Source organism: Cyclopterus lumpus, chromosome 4 (assembly GCF_009769545.1).
Source record: "Cyclopterus lumpus isolate fCycLum1 chromosome 4, fCycLum1.pri, whole genome shotgun sequence".
In the NCBI taxonomy this organism is placed as follows: domain Eukaryota; kingdom Metazoa; phylum Chordata; class Actinopteri; order Perciformes; family Cyclopteridae; genus Cyclopterus; species Cyclopterus lumpus.
The window spans coordinates 10,483,697-10,502,340 of NC_046969.1; the positions used below are offsets into that span (position 1 = coordinate 10,483,697).

At 43.2% G+C, this 18,644-nt stretch overlaps 1 protein-coding gene across 3 annotated transcripts in view; it reads right to left on the minus strand.

Moving 5' to 3' along the window:
- The window catches only part of LOC117729574 (disks large homolog 1-like), a 94,117-nt gene extending 76,723 nt beyond the window's left edge, over nt 1-17,394 (minus strand). For all 3 annotated transcript variants that reach the window (XM_034530789.1, XM_034530788.1, XM_034530787.1), the window contains exons 1-4: nt 17,176-17,394; nt 15,927-16,097; nt 13,280-14,114; nt 12,752-12,839 (exon numbers count right to left, since the gene is read on the minus strand). In XM_034530789.1, coding sequence (XP_034386680.1) covers nt 12,752-12,839; nt 13,280-14,114; nt 15,927-16,097; nt 17,176-17,194 — 1,113 coding nt within the window. In that variant the 5' untranslated portion in view covers nt 17,195-17,394. The remainder of the gene's footprint in view (nt 1-12,751; nt 12,840-13,279; nt 14,115-15,926; nt 16,098-17,175) is intronic.
- Between the last annotated feature and the right edge of the window lie 1,250 nt (nt 17,395-18,644).

Here is an 18,644-nt window from a genome sequence, read left to right on the forward strand (position 1 = left end):
GTTGACATATCTCCTCCTAAAGATCCTATGACCCTGCTGGGTCTGCTGACTCTAGAAGGGCGTAGATGCATCCTCAAGAGAGTTCAGCATACCTTATCCACTCTACTTGCCAATTGGTGTGGAAGAGTGACACCATATAATAACAATGGGATGTCCAGTACATTTCACAAACATCATCTCAAATATTTGAAACTATTTTAGTGACACCAGCGTTATTATATTTTCTCATTTCTGCCTTGTAAAAAGAACAGTGAGAATGACTTCAAGGTATGTCATCCACTCAACAGGGAATCTATTAGCATTTGTCTTTTTCCATATTGTTAGAGATATACAGTTACACTTGAATTGTTACTTGAATTGTGTTTGTGTCAATGCAAAGACAACACTTCCTGCAGCTGCCTAAACACTTTTCATCAGAAACCACTGGAACACAGGCGAAGCAAATGCTAACTTTGTTCAAAGATAAGCAATTGGCTGTTAACTCCATGTCAAATAAGAATGGGTTATGTTTACATAGGGGACATAATTCTGCACTATTGTGTTACAAAATTTGCTTTACATATTCCAAGCAAGGCATAAACAAAAAAGATACAGCCACATGTGAATGAATTAGACATCAACCCAAGCCATTCCTGAGGTTTGGATATACACAATACAGTGCAGTGGAGACCAACACAACCATCTCTCAAAAAAAGCTCTGAGCAACTTCTTATTGTCCTCAGGACACACTGGCCAGCTGTACTTGTAGAGGACAAAATCTCTCTCTCTCTCTCGATAGCTCCAGCCAAACAGTTGTCTCTCGGCCTGCCTCTATCTAGCAGGCTGTCATGGTGAGGTGATCTGATAGGACAGAAGTGAGGTCCACACAGTTTAATATGCCCCAACTGCTGAACGGGACAACAGCATAGCAATGCATGCTCGGATACATAGATACACTCAGTCCAATGGTGCCTCTTCTTATATCACAGGACTGTCGGTTGCAGAAAGTCTGCTCACACCACCCTCGCTAGTATGAAGATGGTATATTTGGTTATCAGTCAAACAAAACATAAATGTACATTTTCTAAATATATATATCGCCCTATTCATTCTGTGCGTCTCTCACGCTGATTCCCAAGCTCATGTCCAGTTTTTACTACACCATTTGGACAAGTTTAAAAAGCCAGCTATGAAGCCATCTTTTGGGTTAGCTGTGTGTTTAATGGCTCTTCAAAGATGCAGCACGGTGGGTACCAACAGTTTCTCCACATCAAAGGCACAGTTCCTTAAGCGCTCAAGGTGGAACTTTAATATTTCATGTGTTGATTTTCCACTCAACAGTTTCAGAGTACTTTGCAAGATGATGATTGCCAATTTTAGCCTGAGCTCTTTCACTTAGGCCTGGTGTTGTGTAATTAGTGAGTATGCTCGTAAGGGATGTGGTGATAGTTATTTAATAATGAGTTAGAGATACCAAAGATCTGTCAAGACTGAGGCTACAGTTTTCACATTCATGATAGAAGGACTGAATTTAATCCAGAGAGGGATGTGCAGAGGAATGTTATATTTATTTAATTTAGGTTTTTTTTGCAACAGGGTTTCTTACATAAGAGCTATTGTACGTACAATGCAGAGCTTCCAACAGACCTAAACTTCCACAACCTCGGATTGTGGGAAGAAAAGCACCAACGCTAACACAGGACGGACATGCAAACTCCACTAGCTGCAGAGCTTAAGTCTAAGAGCTTCTGTGCAACAGTGCTACACTATCCAGTGGCATAAACAATCCCACACAGCTGACTTGCATATGAAAGTAATTCACCTGTAAAAGTTATGCCACAAATGGATTTTATAAAGTAACACAAATAATTAAAATGGAAAAAGACACCTTTTCAAAAACGTTATATATATACATATATATATATATGTATATATATATAAATATATATATTAAGTTTCTGAAAAGTGTATATATTTTTTTTTAACTTAAATAACTTTTACAGGTGAATTCAAATTAATGAAGCATCAGACACCAAAAGGTTTACGTTGAAGATGTACAGCAGAACACAAAGAAAACCCCTCTCTCTCTCTCTCTGAGCCCCTTGACAAGGTTAGTCATTACCTCTTTCCTTCTATCAGCACATTTGCCTTAGTCAGTGTCTTTCTCACTCTCACACTCTCTCTCACTGTCCATTACTTTATCTTTACCCTCTGCATGTCACTCTCTCTCTCTCTCTCTCTCTCTCTCTCTCTCTCACACACACACATGCACACACACACACACACACACACACACACACACACACACACACACACACACACACACACACACATGCACACAGCTTTCTACCTACCTTGCATCCAAACATCAGAGATATGGTGTTGTTGGTGCATGCTACTTTGCAGTGGCACAACATGTGGCTAACGTTAGCTAGCTGGTCCCGCGCTGGGGGGTCATCCTAGTACTCACACACACATTTCACACTCACACACATCCACATACACGCGCACACATGCACATGCATGCGTTCTTTCAACCCCCCCATCCCACAATCCCCCACTCTGCCACCCACCCCCCACCCCCCACCCCTCCACCGCCCCCTGGCCAGCCTCCCCCCCCCCTCCCGCCTGGCTACGGTCCTCAGCTGTGGCAGGCCGACGTCCTCTCCCTTGCACTCTTCACTGCTCTTATCTTCATCATCATCTTCATCTGTGTAATCCTCATTGCTGGTCAGGATGCAGGGAGCAACATGGTCACCGTCAGTGTTTGCTTCTGTGTGTGTATGTGTGTGTGTGTGTGTGTGTGTGTGTGTGTGTGTGTGTGTGAATCTGTCAACACATGTGTTTGTGTTTTCAGTGTGTTGTTGTTGTCAGAATGTACGGGTCAGTCTGTCTGGGTGTGTGTGCATGCATGTGTGTATGTGTGTCTGCGCGCAAGTGTGTGTGTTAGTATGGATGTGGTCTCTCTTGTCCTCCTCTGTAGCAGCAGTCCCAGTCCTCTATCTCCTCTCTCTCTATCTGTATGAGTTTCTCTCGTTCCATCGCTCCCCTTCTCCCTCTCTCTCTCTCTCTCTCCCTCTCTCCCGCTCTCTTTCGCTCGCTCTCTCTCTCTCCCTGGCTTGCTCACTCTCCCTTGCTTCGCTCCACTGCCTCTCTTGGCCAGCCTCTCAACAGCAAGATCAATGAGAGACAGAAAGAAAGAGAAATAGAAGGAGAGACCTGTACACAGAGGTGGAGGGAGGATTAAACATCTCTCTCTCTCTCTCTCTCTCTCTCTCTCTCTCTCTCTACCTGCTGCAGTGATGCTCCGCCTTGTATAGTTACATATCACTAAAAACACACACACACACACAGAGATACAAAGAGCGAAGAGGCGTGGAGTACAGTATTGTACGAGGTAGTGAAGATTGATTCAGATGTGTGACTAAATATAACATTGATGAAGAGAGCCGGGTAGAGAGACATAAAGAGTGAATGGGTGAGGCAGAGACAACGTTGTTACATCATCCGGAGTCACAGGCAATGATTTTCCAAACACAGACACACACTCACACACACACACACACACACACACACAGACACACATTAATGGGGTGATTTGGTCAACTGACATTTGAACACAACACAGTTGGTGCAGCCGTTCATACCGAAAACAGCCCTGCGTTTACACTAATGCACAGGGCGGTGATGCTGGGGGGCTGTTAGTTTAAGAACCAGCGAGAGATGAAATATTATGACAATATCATGGCAGTAATGATATTACTGCAGGTGAACAGTACACTCCACCATTAAGGTACAAAGTGATCTACCAGGCATGTATTTGATTGGCCACTGCAAGGCCTTACAGGAGGACAGGTTCAACTTTTATGCGAGACGACCCTGCATTTGTTTTGCTGGAGCCTGTGTGTGGACCCCTGCTGGGTTGCCTGGATGGCCTAATTAAAATGAATGAGATGGTTGCCCTTTTTCAGTCAGTCTGAGCGATGGCCTTAGGTGTTGGCTCGTCTCTGTATCCAGTTATTTGTAGTGTAATTGTGCGATTTAACGGTACTTAAGAGCAGCCAATGAGCCTTTTATCCAGCTGAACTAACAAACATGGCTAATTTAACACCTGGATAAGTTCAAGCTTAAATGAATATACAGTCCATAAAACATGTTACTTTTTTCATCTGTGTACTGTAAATATCGAGGTAAATACAATGTGCACACTGCTACATTAAATATACTAATATACTATTATGACAACTACCAAACTATACGTTTGCCAAAGAAATCCCAAGTCAGCATATTTGGTCACAGTTTATCACACATTAGATTCTCACTTCAATATTTGGTCAAACATTTAACACTTCATATGGTTTAAAACCACAACGAGAGAGTGAGGAAGTTCCACTTGTGCGTGAATGTGTCCATATATTTTATTTTAGAACAGCAATGTGAGAAGAAGAGATGGAAGGATTTATGGGAGCTAAAGGGCAGAGAAAGTCAAACAAGTTTGAGCGCACACTTCAACCCGAGGCTCTGGATGCTGGCGGCTGGGCCATCTGGGCCATCGTACACACAGGAACACAGAGCCAAACATGCACAGTAGTCTCTCTGTGGTTGTCTGCCACTTCTCACCTCGACTGGGAAACAAACAACACAGCATGAGCGAGAAGAAGGCAGAGCGAGGGGGAGACGTAGCACGAGAGAGCAGAGAGTGAGGCGAGGGGAGCGAGCAAACGGAGGGCGATTCTAAGGTCACCGGCGGTGAGGCGTCAGGAATTGTCACAAAGTTGAATCAATCCACAACCCAAGACGACGGCCCACGTTACATTTGAAGCTGGTAATCAGTACTGGTTCCAAAAGATACAGGATAGAAGCCTGGAGGAGCCAATTAAGTCTAGAAGCTGATGCAGGTAGACAAGTCATATAAATAATGCAACGCCATGAAAGGTTATTCTGAGCACAGCAGGGACTTGTCTTCGAAAAAATGCTTATGCACAAAATTACACATGTACAACTTTGTGTGTGTTCTGTGTAATGCATCAATAATGAATTAATAACTGATGTGCTGAGCATGTTGCACAGCTTCAAATCTCTCTGTACATTACATTTCTAGAAAGTGTTCTTTATTTACACGTGAACTTCATGGAGGAAACTATACGATTTCGTTTTTTCACTGAACATCAGGAATATTATTACTCTTCCAACATTGAGGCCAACTACCCTAGCTCCTATATTTCCTTTGAATAAACATTTGCTGTGGGCCTAAGAGTTATTCCCAGGAGTGTTAGAGTAAAGACTAAATGTAAGAGCTCTCATGAAATGAGGAAAGTGATGCCTAAAAATATATATATGAAAACTCATGTATTCTTCTGTAAAAACCAGGACGTTATTTTTATGTTTTCAAAGTGTCAGCTGTGGGTCAAGTGCCAGTTTTCCAAAAGCCTTGGCTTCTGTGATAAGCTCGCTGTCCTGAGAGTCCTTCTGTGTTTGGCAAGGAACAGATGGAGATGTACACACACACAAACACACACACATATAAATACATTCATACATCTGGGATAGCCACAGGCGTGTTGGCTCATATGGCTCATAACATAATAATGTGAGGTTAAAGATAGAATCTAATGCCACATTTACAAAATCACACAGCAAATAACTGAAAGATAGACCCAAAAAAAGAAGAAAGAACAGAATAAGTTAAAAATGGGGTACAGAGACATAGAGAGAAAGAGAGACTGAGAGAGGGAGAGCGAGAGACAGAGAGAGGGAGAGAGAGAGAGAGAGGATGCAACCTCATGAGCCTAGCAGGCATGCACTACATGTTAATATTAGTAGGTCAGCCAGCACAGAAATAACTACACTGTGTGTGTGTGTGTGTGTGTGTGTGTGTGTGTGTTTGTGTGTGTGTGTTTGTGAGTGTGTGTGTGTGTGTGTGTGTGTGTGTATGTGTATGTGGTAACCTCGTACACTCAATCCTAGCAAATAGTGGCGGATTCTCCATTCTCCACATGAACCAATCTCCATACAACAACATTTCAAATGTGGTCATGTGATCATCTTTAACCAGCTGTGTATTCAGTGTTCCTCCCTATATCTCCCTTCCTCCCTCTCTGAGACACCGTGCTGCTGAAACCCTGCAGCTACACATATCTGTGCCGCAGAAAAGTGAGAGCTTCATCCCATTCATGGTCATTTATTGAATACTTTATAATTCCAAGAGACAATTAGCAAGTGTCAAGAGTGTCGAGTCTGCAGAATTACATTGTGAGCTCCCAACATGTTGATGTTTGTCATTCATGCAGTGCCACTATGTGGAAAAACACAGACACAGCAGTGCCTGGACAATGTTCTGTAAATATTATTTTTTATCTGAATCATGTCTAATATAAACTTAGATGTATTTGCCAACATTGAGAATAAAATGAAGGGTCTTATAGCATCTTAAGTTCTTCAAGAAGGCATATATTACATTAAGACAGCAGTAGCACATGGCACAGTCTCTCTGGATCTGGAAGTAGACATAGAAATGGCTTAACACATATACTGCATGCATATTTAATATTAATTACCATACTGTTTTTTAATTTTTTCAAAAAACAAGGATTACTTGAATAGTTATTTATAAATAACAAAAGTATGGTTATAACCATGTAATGTGCAATTATTTTAATGGATGTAAACACACCGATTGTGAAAATAAGGTGACCGCAATTAGCTAAGGCCGATTATTAAGCAGCTTCTACGCTCTCAATCTCCACACATCATTGTTTCTTCCGCAACTGTTGCATTTATACCAGCAGTACCTCAGAGCAGTCCAAAGGGGACAAGGGCAACATTTTGTAATCTTTTTGACCCCCACTACATATGGAGAACAGACCTGATCTTCTCTTTAAACTATCCTGTCAGGCAAGGACACCGGGTTCACAAAGCCACGCTAAGTCAAAGCTCCCCCTGAAAAATCATTAATAAGACGAAAGTGAACTGAACTGAGCTAAGTTGACTGTCTGGTTGTTTGTAAGTGTGTTTAGTGTGTTGGTAACTCTGAATGTGTGTGTGTGTGTGTGTGTGTGTGTGTGTGTGTGTGTGTGTGTGTGTGTGTGTGTCGCTCCTTAGAGATTAGTCATCTGCTTAATGGAGTTAGCTGCATGACATGGGCTAACTATTCCCCTGTTTGCTGATGTGGCTCAACAAGAGGAGGTGACACAGCTAGCAAAGTCCTGTTCCTGTGTAAACAGGAACTAAATGGATTTGGCTGTAGACAGATTTATGCTGAGGAACAGCTTCAGTTAGCCGCACTCTAGCACTCGGGTGAGGGCCCGAAATACCGACACATTATGCAATCTTCTGCTAATTGACGGGAAAGAAAACTTTAAGAAAAGTTTAATTCAAATATTTTTAAAAACAATGCACCTAGACAGATGTTATCAAATCTACCAATTTGCAAGGCATTAAAAAAGAAAGAAAGAAAACTCAAGGGTGCTAAAATGTGATCTGGCTCTTTTTGTGTCACTTTTAAACATGACATTTTTCCATCGTGGCCAATGTTGAGGCCAATGAGAAAAGGTAGCGTTCTTTAGTGGATTTCTGGAGGACTTTAGTGTTCAACTGTGGTCAGGCTGGAGAGTTCAGAGGAGGAGTTGGTTAGCCGCTAGAGGGAATGGAGCATTATCAGGGAGCTATCATTAATGTGAAAGGAATAATCTCTGGCCCTGGAATAATTCCTCTTAATGTCATCAGCCAGCCTCGCTGATCTGTACAGTTCTGTGAAACCGTGAATCAGACTCTGGATCAGTGTTTCAGAAGGATGTGACACACTTCTTGTTCCAAATCTGTAAAGCACCTGTAACACTGATGTACATATATGTGCCAACTTGAGCAAATGAGATAAACATACAGAAGTTATTTTTTCATATTTAATGAAACTGTACTTACATAAGGATCACGCAACATGTGCCTTACGTATGTACACATATAGATAACATGCAAAGTGAACACAAAAAAAAGTGCACCAAACTGTACGGGGTGTTACACACATGACACATTAACACACACGGATAACACACCGGACACATTAACACACAGATAACGGCCTGCCGGTCAGTCGTTACTGACGTTGATTTAACCTCAATCGACCTTGCTTCTCTCTACCGTGATTACAAGACTCATGCCCATTCCCTCAGTGAACCCCACAGCAGGTGAGTCAGACAATGACTTGTAATTAAAGTAAGTGGAGATACATTACATTGATTGAGGAAGATGAGTTACGATGGTCCATCTTCACATTTAGCCCTCGCACTGACCCGGTAGGTGTCAGCCCTACTACCTAACACCTACAGACTCAGTCCAATTCTTCACAACAGGTGTGGATCTCTCAGCCTTTCTCTGAGGGTCTCTGGGTGATGCCAGCTAACCAGTGACAGCAGCCCTGCAGTACATTGCTACTGCAGATGCATAGCTCTGGGCTCAATAGTCCTGCAGCTGCTTGGGAAGTTCTTTCCCTCCTCTTCTCTCATGCTTTCTCCGTTGATTAATTTGTCAGCCGTGACCCCTCCTCACAGTTACATCACAGAGCCAGCTGGACAGTTGCACAGATGGATGGATCGGTGGAACGATGAAGCAGAGTTTCTCTGGCAAAATCCAGTAAAATAACCCAAGAAATGCTAGATAAACGAGGAACGTAAGCACTCGCTCAGATACTCGATCTCTTCTCTTCCTTTAGTCTTAGTGTGCGTCTCTTTCATTTTTTACCCTCTCTTTTCTCCTCTTTGTTCCACCTAAAATGGCTCCACCTCTGTAAAGTCTATTAGCAGCCTAAGGTAAGCCTCTTAGGAGAGCCTCTTGCTCTCTTGGAGCACAAGAGGCCAGTGACACTGAGAAAGGCTAAACAACGAAACCCGGGTGGGATTTAAGACAGGATTTATCAGAGTGGAAAAGAGGATTGGGCGAGATGGAGAAGAGAGTAATGATAGAAATTCAAATCTGCATACGGTATTGTTTGGCAACAACCTCCACAAGCATAGATACTACTCAATATATTTGTCTGGTGCTCTAGTATTCTTTATTTTAATGCTTTTGAATAAACATATCTATGAGTTTTGTACTATAATCTTTATGTCATGATTAGAGGTGCAAGTAACCTATTAGATTTGGCCTGCATCTATTTGTATGATTGTGAGCACTGGAAAACTTACTGAATGTTAACATTACTCTTATTGTAACCAAATGCGCCTCTGATCTATTTTAGTGCATTTAGGTCTTGATTCTTCAACTTGTTTTTCTATTTATCCAGAATGCACATAGTAATACAGTCTATCAGGGTTAAGGAGAAAGATGGGAGGAAGAAATTAATCAAGCAGGATAAAGAAGGATGTACTGAATCATCCTCCAGCAGTAATCTAGAGGTCTTGAACTCAGGGAACACCCTCTGTTTTTCAATCCATTATCTTAATGAGATAAACAAGATAAACCAGATGAATGTGTGATGGAATCCCTGCAGTGTGTGTGTCTGTGTGTGAGATTGTCTCAGTCCTCGAGTACTTTCATCACATTCCTCACAAGACCAAGCAGCCTTTGTTTTGAGCTTACAGTCGTATTGTTATCGGATATAATTTACATCTTTGCAGTGAGAGTTTGATTTACTGTCCAGTGTCAGCCGCGTAATCCAGGCCGGCAGGAGGAAAGGTCATCATGCTCCAAAGAGCGAATTAGCAAGCTCAAGAACTGGCTCTGAGTCGAGGTCAAAGTGTGTGTCCTACAAGCGGACAATGGGGTATGGACGCTTAAGTAGAGTCCATGAATAAGCACAATCATGACTGAGTCCATAATGAGATTGAGAGTGGCCCAAGACTAAGCCTGACCTAGGATGTAACCACACACTCAATGTATTTAATTACGTTACATTAACTATGTACAATCACAGTTATCTCAGAACAAACAAAGTGTTTTAAAAGTGCAGGATCAGGGAGTGAGGGGTAGATAATAAGTTTTGCAGTATAGAAGAACAAAATCTCTAAGATTTCGTGGAAACACAAGGCCATCTCTAATGGCCGATAAGAATTTACAGATAGGCTGGAGCCTATCCCAGCTCACAGTGGGCATGCTGCTTTTAAATGGGCCATGCATTTCTGAGCAGGCACATATGTGCATAATGTATACTTATAAGTATGCCAACCAAGTGCTCTCTCCTGCCTTGAGATCGGTGAACCAGCGAATCAGTCAGCTAGCTAGTCTTTTGAAGCCTGTGTCCTATCAACCCAGTTTCCTGTCTCTCTCCGGGTGTCACATGTTGACCAACAGCTCGGCATTCCCATTAGACTCGCTTCACTAGAGGACAGCCAGTTCCTGTAAGATATCACTGAAACGACAGCACACCAACAACATCCGCCCAATAAGCAAGTGCCGGTGCACTTAGCATCCCATCATTTGCTAAACCAGGTTGTTTAAATCCTGAAACGCTTCCTTTGGATGTCTTAAGTGGAATCCGCTCCAAAAGGACAGCAGGTCTTTGTCCCACTTTCACTTGAAATCAAGCTATCTTGATGGCGGTTGACAATCAAACAAATCATGTGAGGGATTCACACACTCGTCACACACAATGTCAACATCAAAAGTACAGCGTTGGCTGTAATTGATGAACGCATGCCATCATGAGGGACACTTATCACAACCTTGATAGTTTTAGTCATTTAGAAAATTGATCCGAGGTTGTACGTCCACCCTGTCACACCCTGCTTCCTCCATCTTGTCGGCTCTACTCCACTCTGCTCTCCTCCTGTGTCTCACCTTGGTAGTGAGGATGCAGATGCAGTCCATCCTCACCAGTCCGACTGACAAACTTTCATCAAAACATCTTCGAGCTGCAACTTCCACCACTCAGCCGCTTGTTGCTTTTGGTGACATCCTTCTGCCGTCTGTACCGTCTCTGTCCCCTCCTTCACCCCCTCTTCTTTCATCCCTCTCTCTCGCTCTCTCACTCTCTCCTCCCTTTCTCATGTCCTCTCCACCTGCCCTTCCATCGGCGCAGCCAGACAGGACCTCTCCGCTAAAACAGAGGCCGTCTCGGAAACATGGCAGCTGTCCCGGTGCACCTCCGCCCGCCCTCTTGTTTTCCAGCTGCTGTCTTCGTTTTATGGCAGCTGGTAGACACATTTTGCCCTCAAAGAGTGCATGGCTCAGAATATATATCCGCACACACGCAGAACACACTCAACATGGAAAAAAAACAGGGAGAAAAACAGCAAACATGCAGAGACAGGCGCAGAAACGCATACACATGGATGCACAGGCAAACACTCACACAGACAGACGCGTATGCACAGACATAAGCGCACACACACACACACATACTTATGCTACATGCACACACACACCACTCTCTGCCGTTTTATCAGGTCAGTCTCTGGCAGGAGTGGGGGGTTAGACTGAGTGAACAGAAAGCAACGGATGCTCTACTTTCAACTTTGGAGCGAAGTTCAAGTTCAGCATTCACCCTGAAGCTTCATGCGCAAATAAGGGATTTCATTTCCCTCACTCAGGATGCCGGGCTGTATCTAGATACACACCACCACTACAACGGATGTCCTGTACTGTACAAGTCCAGGAGAACAGAGAGAGAACGTCTGTGGACAATATGCAGATGTCTTGAAACAGACACGTACACACAATTATGCATGTGTCTCTGTTCCTGTCCTACTCTACCTGTGTCCATCTCCACCCTCCGCTGGCCCTGGACTCATGATGCCCACTGCTGCCAACCGAGACAGTCTGTCTGCACTGCTTAATGTGTGCTCAATGAACATTATTATTGGGTCTCAATTATATTACACAGCCTTTCAATACACGTAATCGTAGTTATTTTTAAAAAGTTAAATAATGAGTGATCAGAATGTGTTTCACTTCATTTAAACGTTTGGTTACTAAAGTCCCTGACAAGAAAAACTAAATTAATCCCAGTTTCTAATTAGTATTGGATACATTAAGAACACATGATTGTAGCTGGTGTTACCACCAACCCAATAATAACAAGACGATACAACGTACACTGTACAGCACTGGATTGAACACTTTAATATAAAGCAAAGTAAGTCAATATCAGCACAATGTGACGTGGACAATCAGCAGCCTTTTACAGCATCACCGTTTCCAGTGAAAGACTGGAACGAGCCCATCTCTGAGCTCGTTCTGCTGACTCTACTGGAGAATAACATGTTACTGAACTGAATTGATTCCCCTTGTCATATTATGCAATGCAATAAAAGCCAATGTCCAAAACAGCCAGCCTGCATAAATGATCTGTCCATCTAATTCTGCTCTCTGCAGCCACCAGCAGCCTTTCCATAAACTGGTTCAAGAGGAGACGTGTGAAGATTTTTCCAACCCTAATTCTGACAAACGGATAGTCGTGACAGCATGTATCCTACAAGCAATGTGTATCCACTAATACAGAAGTATCACAACTAATGTACATACAGGTATGACAAATCTGACGAGGCTATTAGGACCTACATCTCTGCCACTTTACCTTTTAAACGTCTATTGGGAGAATTATACAGTGCATCACTAAACTTGACAAGCACTCCGAGGCACAAGGAGAAAATGGATGCTATATTTTCATTTCAAAATAGTTCATCTCAGACTCATAACCTCACTCCTTTTCCAGTATCGCGCAGCCTTCGCGTCATCTCACGGTTACCACCCAACAACTGCATCAGGTAATACATATTATACACGGCTGTCAACTGGGGCGAGATTTCCTGTTGGCATGAAATAATCAGAGCTGTCTTACCTTGGTGGGGGCCAGCGGGCTGGTAGCTGGCCTGGGGCTGGCTGGACCATGGCTAGGGCTGGAGGAGGTGACTTTTACTGGCCCGGGCCTAGGAACAGAGCTTAAGTAAAGAGTCTGTGAACTCTGAAAACTGTTAACTATTATTCTGTACTATTACACCTGAATTACCAATAGCAAACAACATGTAGTGTTGCATTATATTTTCTTATTGCTTTATATAAAGCATGACATTTGACAGCTAGCATCATTTTGTGTTCACATACTGTAAGTATTATTAAAAAACAATATTTTGAGGCATGAAAAAATGAATTAAATGCACATTGTATTTATATATATCAGTGAAATTCAAAGAGGTGGCAATTAACCTATATTCCGTCTGTTAGTCTATTTGTTTTATCTGTGTTAACAACCAGAGATTGGGTTTTGTGCCATAAATAATGAATCAATTGAGTGTGTTAAAATGTCAGTAAACAGTTGTAAAGTTTTGCTGATGTGATAAAAATGAAAACATACGGATCTTGAACATACCTGAGATGAGGAGGACCTGAGGGGATGCTGAAGGGGAACTTCCCCTGGTTGGGGCTGGTTGGAGTCGAGGTCAGAGTGACTTTGCCCATGCCATGGTCCGTGCTGGTTGCAGGAGCTGTAAAGACGATAGCAGCGTCTGTGACTCTGTTGAGAGCTGGGCCGGTGCTTGGAGTGATGCTGGTGGAGGTATGATTGTCTGGAGTGGTTGGAAACACAAAGCCTTGGATGGTGGTGGAGACGAGGGCTGAGACGGTCACCAGGTTGAGGTCAGGAGAGACGGAGTCACTTTGTGGATTGGCGCAGCTGACGGAGCTTTCTGAAGAAGCATTGGAGTTGGTGGCAGTAAGGTGTGGCTTTGTTCCATTCGGTGATGCTCTGACAGGTGTTTTTATGGAGCCGGTGGGGCTTCCCACACCATTCACTGTGACTCCAGGGGATGTAGCATTAGGGGGAGAAGAAGGCACAGGAGTCTCTGACGCCAATGATTTCGAGGCTCCAGGTTGGACGGGAGCGGGAGGAGCACGGTACTTGACTGAGCTTGGCTGCGACTGAGGTGTAATGGACTGTTTTGTAGGGGAAGATGGCTTTGACGTGGGTCTCTCGGATGGGAGTGGAGCAGCATAGGACTTGATGGACTTGGGTTTGGGGGTCAGGGGTTTTGGCTGGGATGATCCTCCAGGAGCCTCTAGGCTCAGGGGACCAGTGGGGGGCTGTGGCTGGTCTGGGAGCTGTGGTAGCAGGTCGCTAGACTCAGTGAGGTCCCATGGATCACCTGTCTGGTCCCCAGAACACGTGCTGTCTGCAAGGATGGTCAACTCGTAGTACTCCTGAATGTCTGGGAGAAGAGCAGAGATGAATGACTGAAGTGGATGAATAAATGAGCTACTGACACATGGAAGGGATGAATGAATGAACAACTGTATGAATGAAAGACTAACGTATTGCAATATCAAAACAATGAATGATGAAGTGACTAAATATCATCAAACTGAGGTGATGTTTTCTCCAAAGTATACAAAGCAGTTTGGCTGAAACGATGAGATGATTAGACAAAAGTTAAGCTCCCATTAAATTGATGATCAGTTAATCATTCCGGACATTTATCACTCCAAAACTAAAAACACTTTCTAGTTTAAGGTTCTCCAAACTCAGGATTTACATATCATTGTAAACTGAGTACGTTTTGGTTGTGGACAAAACAATGTCCCTTTGGGCTCAGAAGCTATAATTGACATGTGTGTATTGCATTGTATAGACTGAACATCTCACTAAACAGATTTACCTATAATGAAAATAATCATCCACGTCTCGTAATATCACTACTGTATAGTTCCCATTGTATTCAGATGCAAGCTAATTGAAGCTGATCACAAAAACGTCTCAGCTAAAGCACTGTTGCCCTCTAGTGGCAGCGCAAGGATACTGCCACCATAGTTATGTAGAACTTTAAAGAGGAATAGTTCACTAGTGTCATTTCCCGTTTTAGAACTGTCAGAGCACATTAGCGACCGTTATGATCAGAGGCTTCACCTCCCCCTCTCCGCATATACAGACTACACTAGATCAGACACCTGGCTGCGATCTCAGATAAGTTTGGTGGTCATAAAAGAGATAATGAAGAGGAAGAGAAACAGATGGACAGTATGTGGGAAGAGGACAGGGAATATACAGACAGTTGGAGGGGGATGTGTAAAGAGGCAAGGAGGAGAGTGAAAAGGGAATTTAGCAGTACAATTCATTAAAAAGGATGTCAAGTACAAAGTAGTCACACAAAATCCCTTCCATGGACGAACAGTAGCTATTCAACCACATGACATGATCCAACTTCAACACCAGAGACAGCTTGATTAAAGCTGACAGTCAAACAGGAACTCATGTTTAATGGAGAGCGCACACACTAAACAGAGAAAGGAGTGTTACTGTAAGAACTAAAGGTGTGGGCGTGGCGCTAAGCAGGCGGGAGCAGGCACTCAGAACCAGTTTGTTGTTTCTCTTCACCACAAGCTGAACAAACCAGTTACACACAGACTGTTAACTCTTGGGAGGAATTTAAAGTTGCTACACATTCTCTAAATGTACGCAGGCTTTCTACAAAGGGCCCTGTGTTTTCTGTGACAGGCTACATCCCGCCTGCATGTTTGTGTTCTGATCTCCATTTTCTGGTGAACAGTCATGTGAGACCCCAAAAACTAACGCTCCCACAGTGCTCGTTTCCTCTTACTACACGCCTGCTGTCTCACAGCCAAACCTTCTAATCTTCTTTGGTACAAGTGCACATGTCTTTACGTCTTCATATGCAATCTCAAACGCATGGTAGTGTTGCTGTGGAGACCAGCACAACAACCAAGCTGAATGGTCAGTTCACCCAAATCGCAGAAAAAACATTTACGCAGGACAGTTTCTGTTTTCTTTGCCATGGTTTTTATGAGAAATTGTAATCATCTCTGGTATGTATTGTACATTGTGGCCTGGGGCAGAAACATATACAGATGTCAAATCCAAGCATCAATTAAAATGAAAGGAGTCAACAGGCTGGTTAGAAGAAAAACCGCTACAAAGAAATATCACCATGTCTTCAAAATCAACAACTCATGTTGTGTAAATAGAAGTTGAGAGGAACAGTGAACAAACAAACCGCTCTCCTTACCAAGCAGAGCGCTAAAGAGCTGACTTTGGAAGACGTTGATGACCCTGTCCAGAGACTGCTGCAGCTGGGAGTCTTCCTCCACGTGGCCCTGTGTGCTCCGGCTCGGGTTCTGCTGTCTCTGGTCAAGTTTGGCCCGGTACTGCTGGAGAAGCTCCAGGGCTCGCTGAGCGTCTAAATACAGAATATACAGGTAAATAATGACAGAAAAGGAGCGGTATAATTCTCCAGGCACTCTTAGGTAGAGCATGGAGATTAATGTGCATTAAAAGTCTTAATTGAGGATTACTATGGTTAAAACCGGTGGGTGGTTAAGGCCTCACAGAGTCTCCTTCAGGGTTAAGTTAATAGGAGACTGATCCATGACTTCTTATAGTAACTTTGGAAACAGGTGGGCCAGATCACGTTTCCTCTCAATACCGCCAGTTTCCATTCTTTGACATCTAGAATTGAACATTCGACAGCAATTAAAAATAGTCATCAGTAATTTACGAGGATGTAACAAGTGTTTTCTTTAGAAAAGTGAATCACGGTGCATGTTTGCCTCCAGCTCCTCTACAATATAATATAGCAATAAGACTGAAAATGTGGCGTGATATTTGAAGTCATCTTCAATATAAGGGTAATTTATGTCACCTTAAAGCATTCTGCGAAATAGTAACAACAGTTAAGTGTGTGAGGCTACTTTAATGTAAGCCTGATGCAAAAGGACAGGGCCATAAAGTGCATGGTGTTAAAGGAAGGTGCTCTCTGAACAGCTGATTAAGCCGGAAGCACTGACAGCCTCAAAGTCTAACTCGGCCCACGGTATTCAACATATTGATTATTGACGTATCTAGTTCAAGTAGAACATGTTTCAGATATGAACCGTGTTGCTCCGCCACACACTGAAATACGGCAGGAAATACACGTGAGGCAGAGTCAACCATAAAAGCAATATACTCATAAAAGCAGAATATAAAATGAAAATAAAATACCGCTTGGTGAATAACTCGTGTGCCGAATTTGAACCCAATGTCTGAATAACGTATCTATATATAATATAATATAACTCAATAAGGATCTGCGCGTTGTATGCGCGAACCAATGAACTATTCCGTGTTAAATTGCAGTTCCATCGCAGCCTCAGAGAGTTATGTTAACTGGTGCAATCGATAGAGCTCCTTTAACACAACACACTATGTGTGCAGGGTTATCTGCAGGCCGACTCCAGATAGATAGAAAAGGACACCACGATAAACAATGAAGGTACCTTTCTGTCGCACGGGCATGGTGACGCGCTGCTGTTACAGATGTGCGCGTGTGTCCCGGGACAGCGTGTACACCGACCGGGCTGCTTTTCATTGAGAGGGAAACTTCATCAAAGAGCTTGACGGTCCGAGAAAAGCCGTCAACAGCAGCGGAGGAGAAAAAAAAGAAAAGAAAAAGAAACGTTGATATCAAACGTTGACAGTCACCGCGTGGACTTAGTACCCGGAGGTTGTTTTTTGCTTTATCTCTCTCTCTCTCTCTCTCTCTCTCTCTCTCTCTCTCTCTCTCTCTCTCTCTCTCTCTCTCTCTCTCTCTCTCTCTCTCTCTCTCTCTCTCTCTCTCTCCTTCTCTTTGACTCTCCTTCTGTGCGGCGTTGGTAAAACTAGTCCTCCATTTCTTCATTCAGGTGACTTGACTCCAAACGCTGTCCGACCGGTTCTTAGGCGGGATGAACACACACACACACAGAGAGAGAGAGAGGGAGAGAGAGAGTCCCTAAGGACACGCACCCACACGCACACACAGACACACACACGCGCACACATTCAAGCCCTCGGCTCAAAACAGCATGGTTTCGCTCTTCGAAAGCTATCCTGTGATCGTGGTATTGTCATGTTAAACAGTTGTATTGTGGGCAGTGGATCAAAACCCGGTTTATTCCAGGGCCGAAAGGTCTGCTGGATGTAGGCTACATCTAATCCACTCAGTGCTAGGTTTATAAACATTGATTAGTCTTCCAGAGTAAGTCATGTGCAAGCCTCCTCCCATGATCCCACTGTTTTAGGCTGCTACTGTTTAATGATATTGCCCTACATTGAATGTTGAACTGACTTGTTGGCTACAGGTATGGAACACAAATCTGGTCAGGCTATATAACACACACGTATTTTTCATGTGTGGTCTGATTTGTCTATTTATGGTGCCCATAAACACTAAAATGTTATTACACAACCTAAAAAAAGCGAGGTGTAGGCTGATAGGGAATCAATTGAAAAAGTCCTTCCCGTGTGACCCTGGTGTTGTTGTCATGGTAAACAGTTGTATTTAGTAAACTAAAGGTGTGTCCAAGCTCCAGGCTGCTTCCATGTTCAAGCCCAGACCCAAGTGTCAATTACCACACAGTGTCTCTTAAAGGAGTAGTCGTCAATTACCTTTAATAAAAAGGGAGACGGTAACCAAAAGTAAGTCAGTGTGTCCTTTGGACTTCTTTGGTTAAACAATTATGGCTCTGGAGAAAATCAAAAGTTATAGTCAATGCAATTGTGTTAGAACACAAGCTAACAGCTAACATTAAGCTAACGTTGTTTATCTAGCCTATCTATCTGTGGGCAATTCATAATCTCAAACACAACAGGAATGCAAAAATGCTGCATGCCACACATTAGTCCCGCATGTTGGACGCAATATTGCGTATGTCTGTGTCTGTCTGTAGACAGCAGAGAGACTGTAGCGACATTTCATCTGCAAACA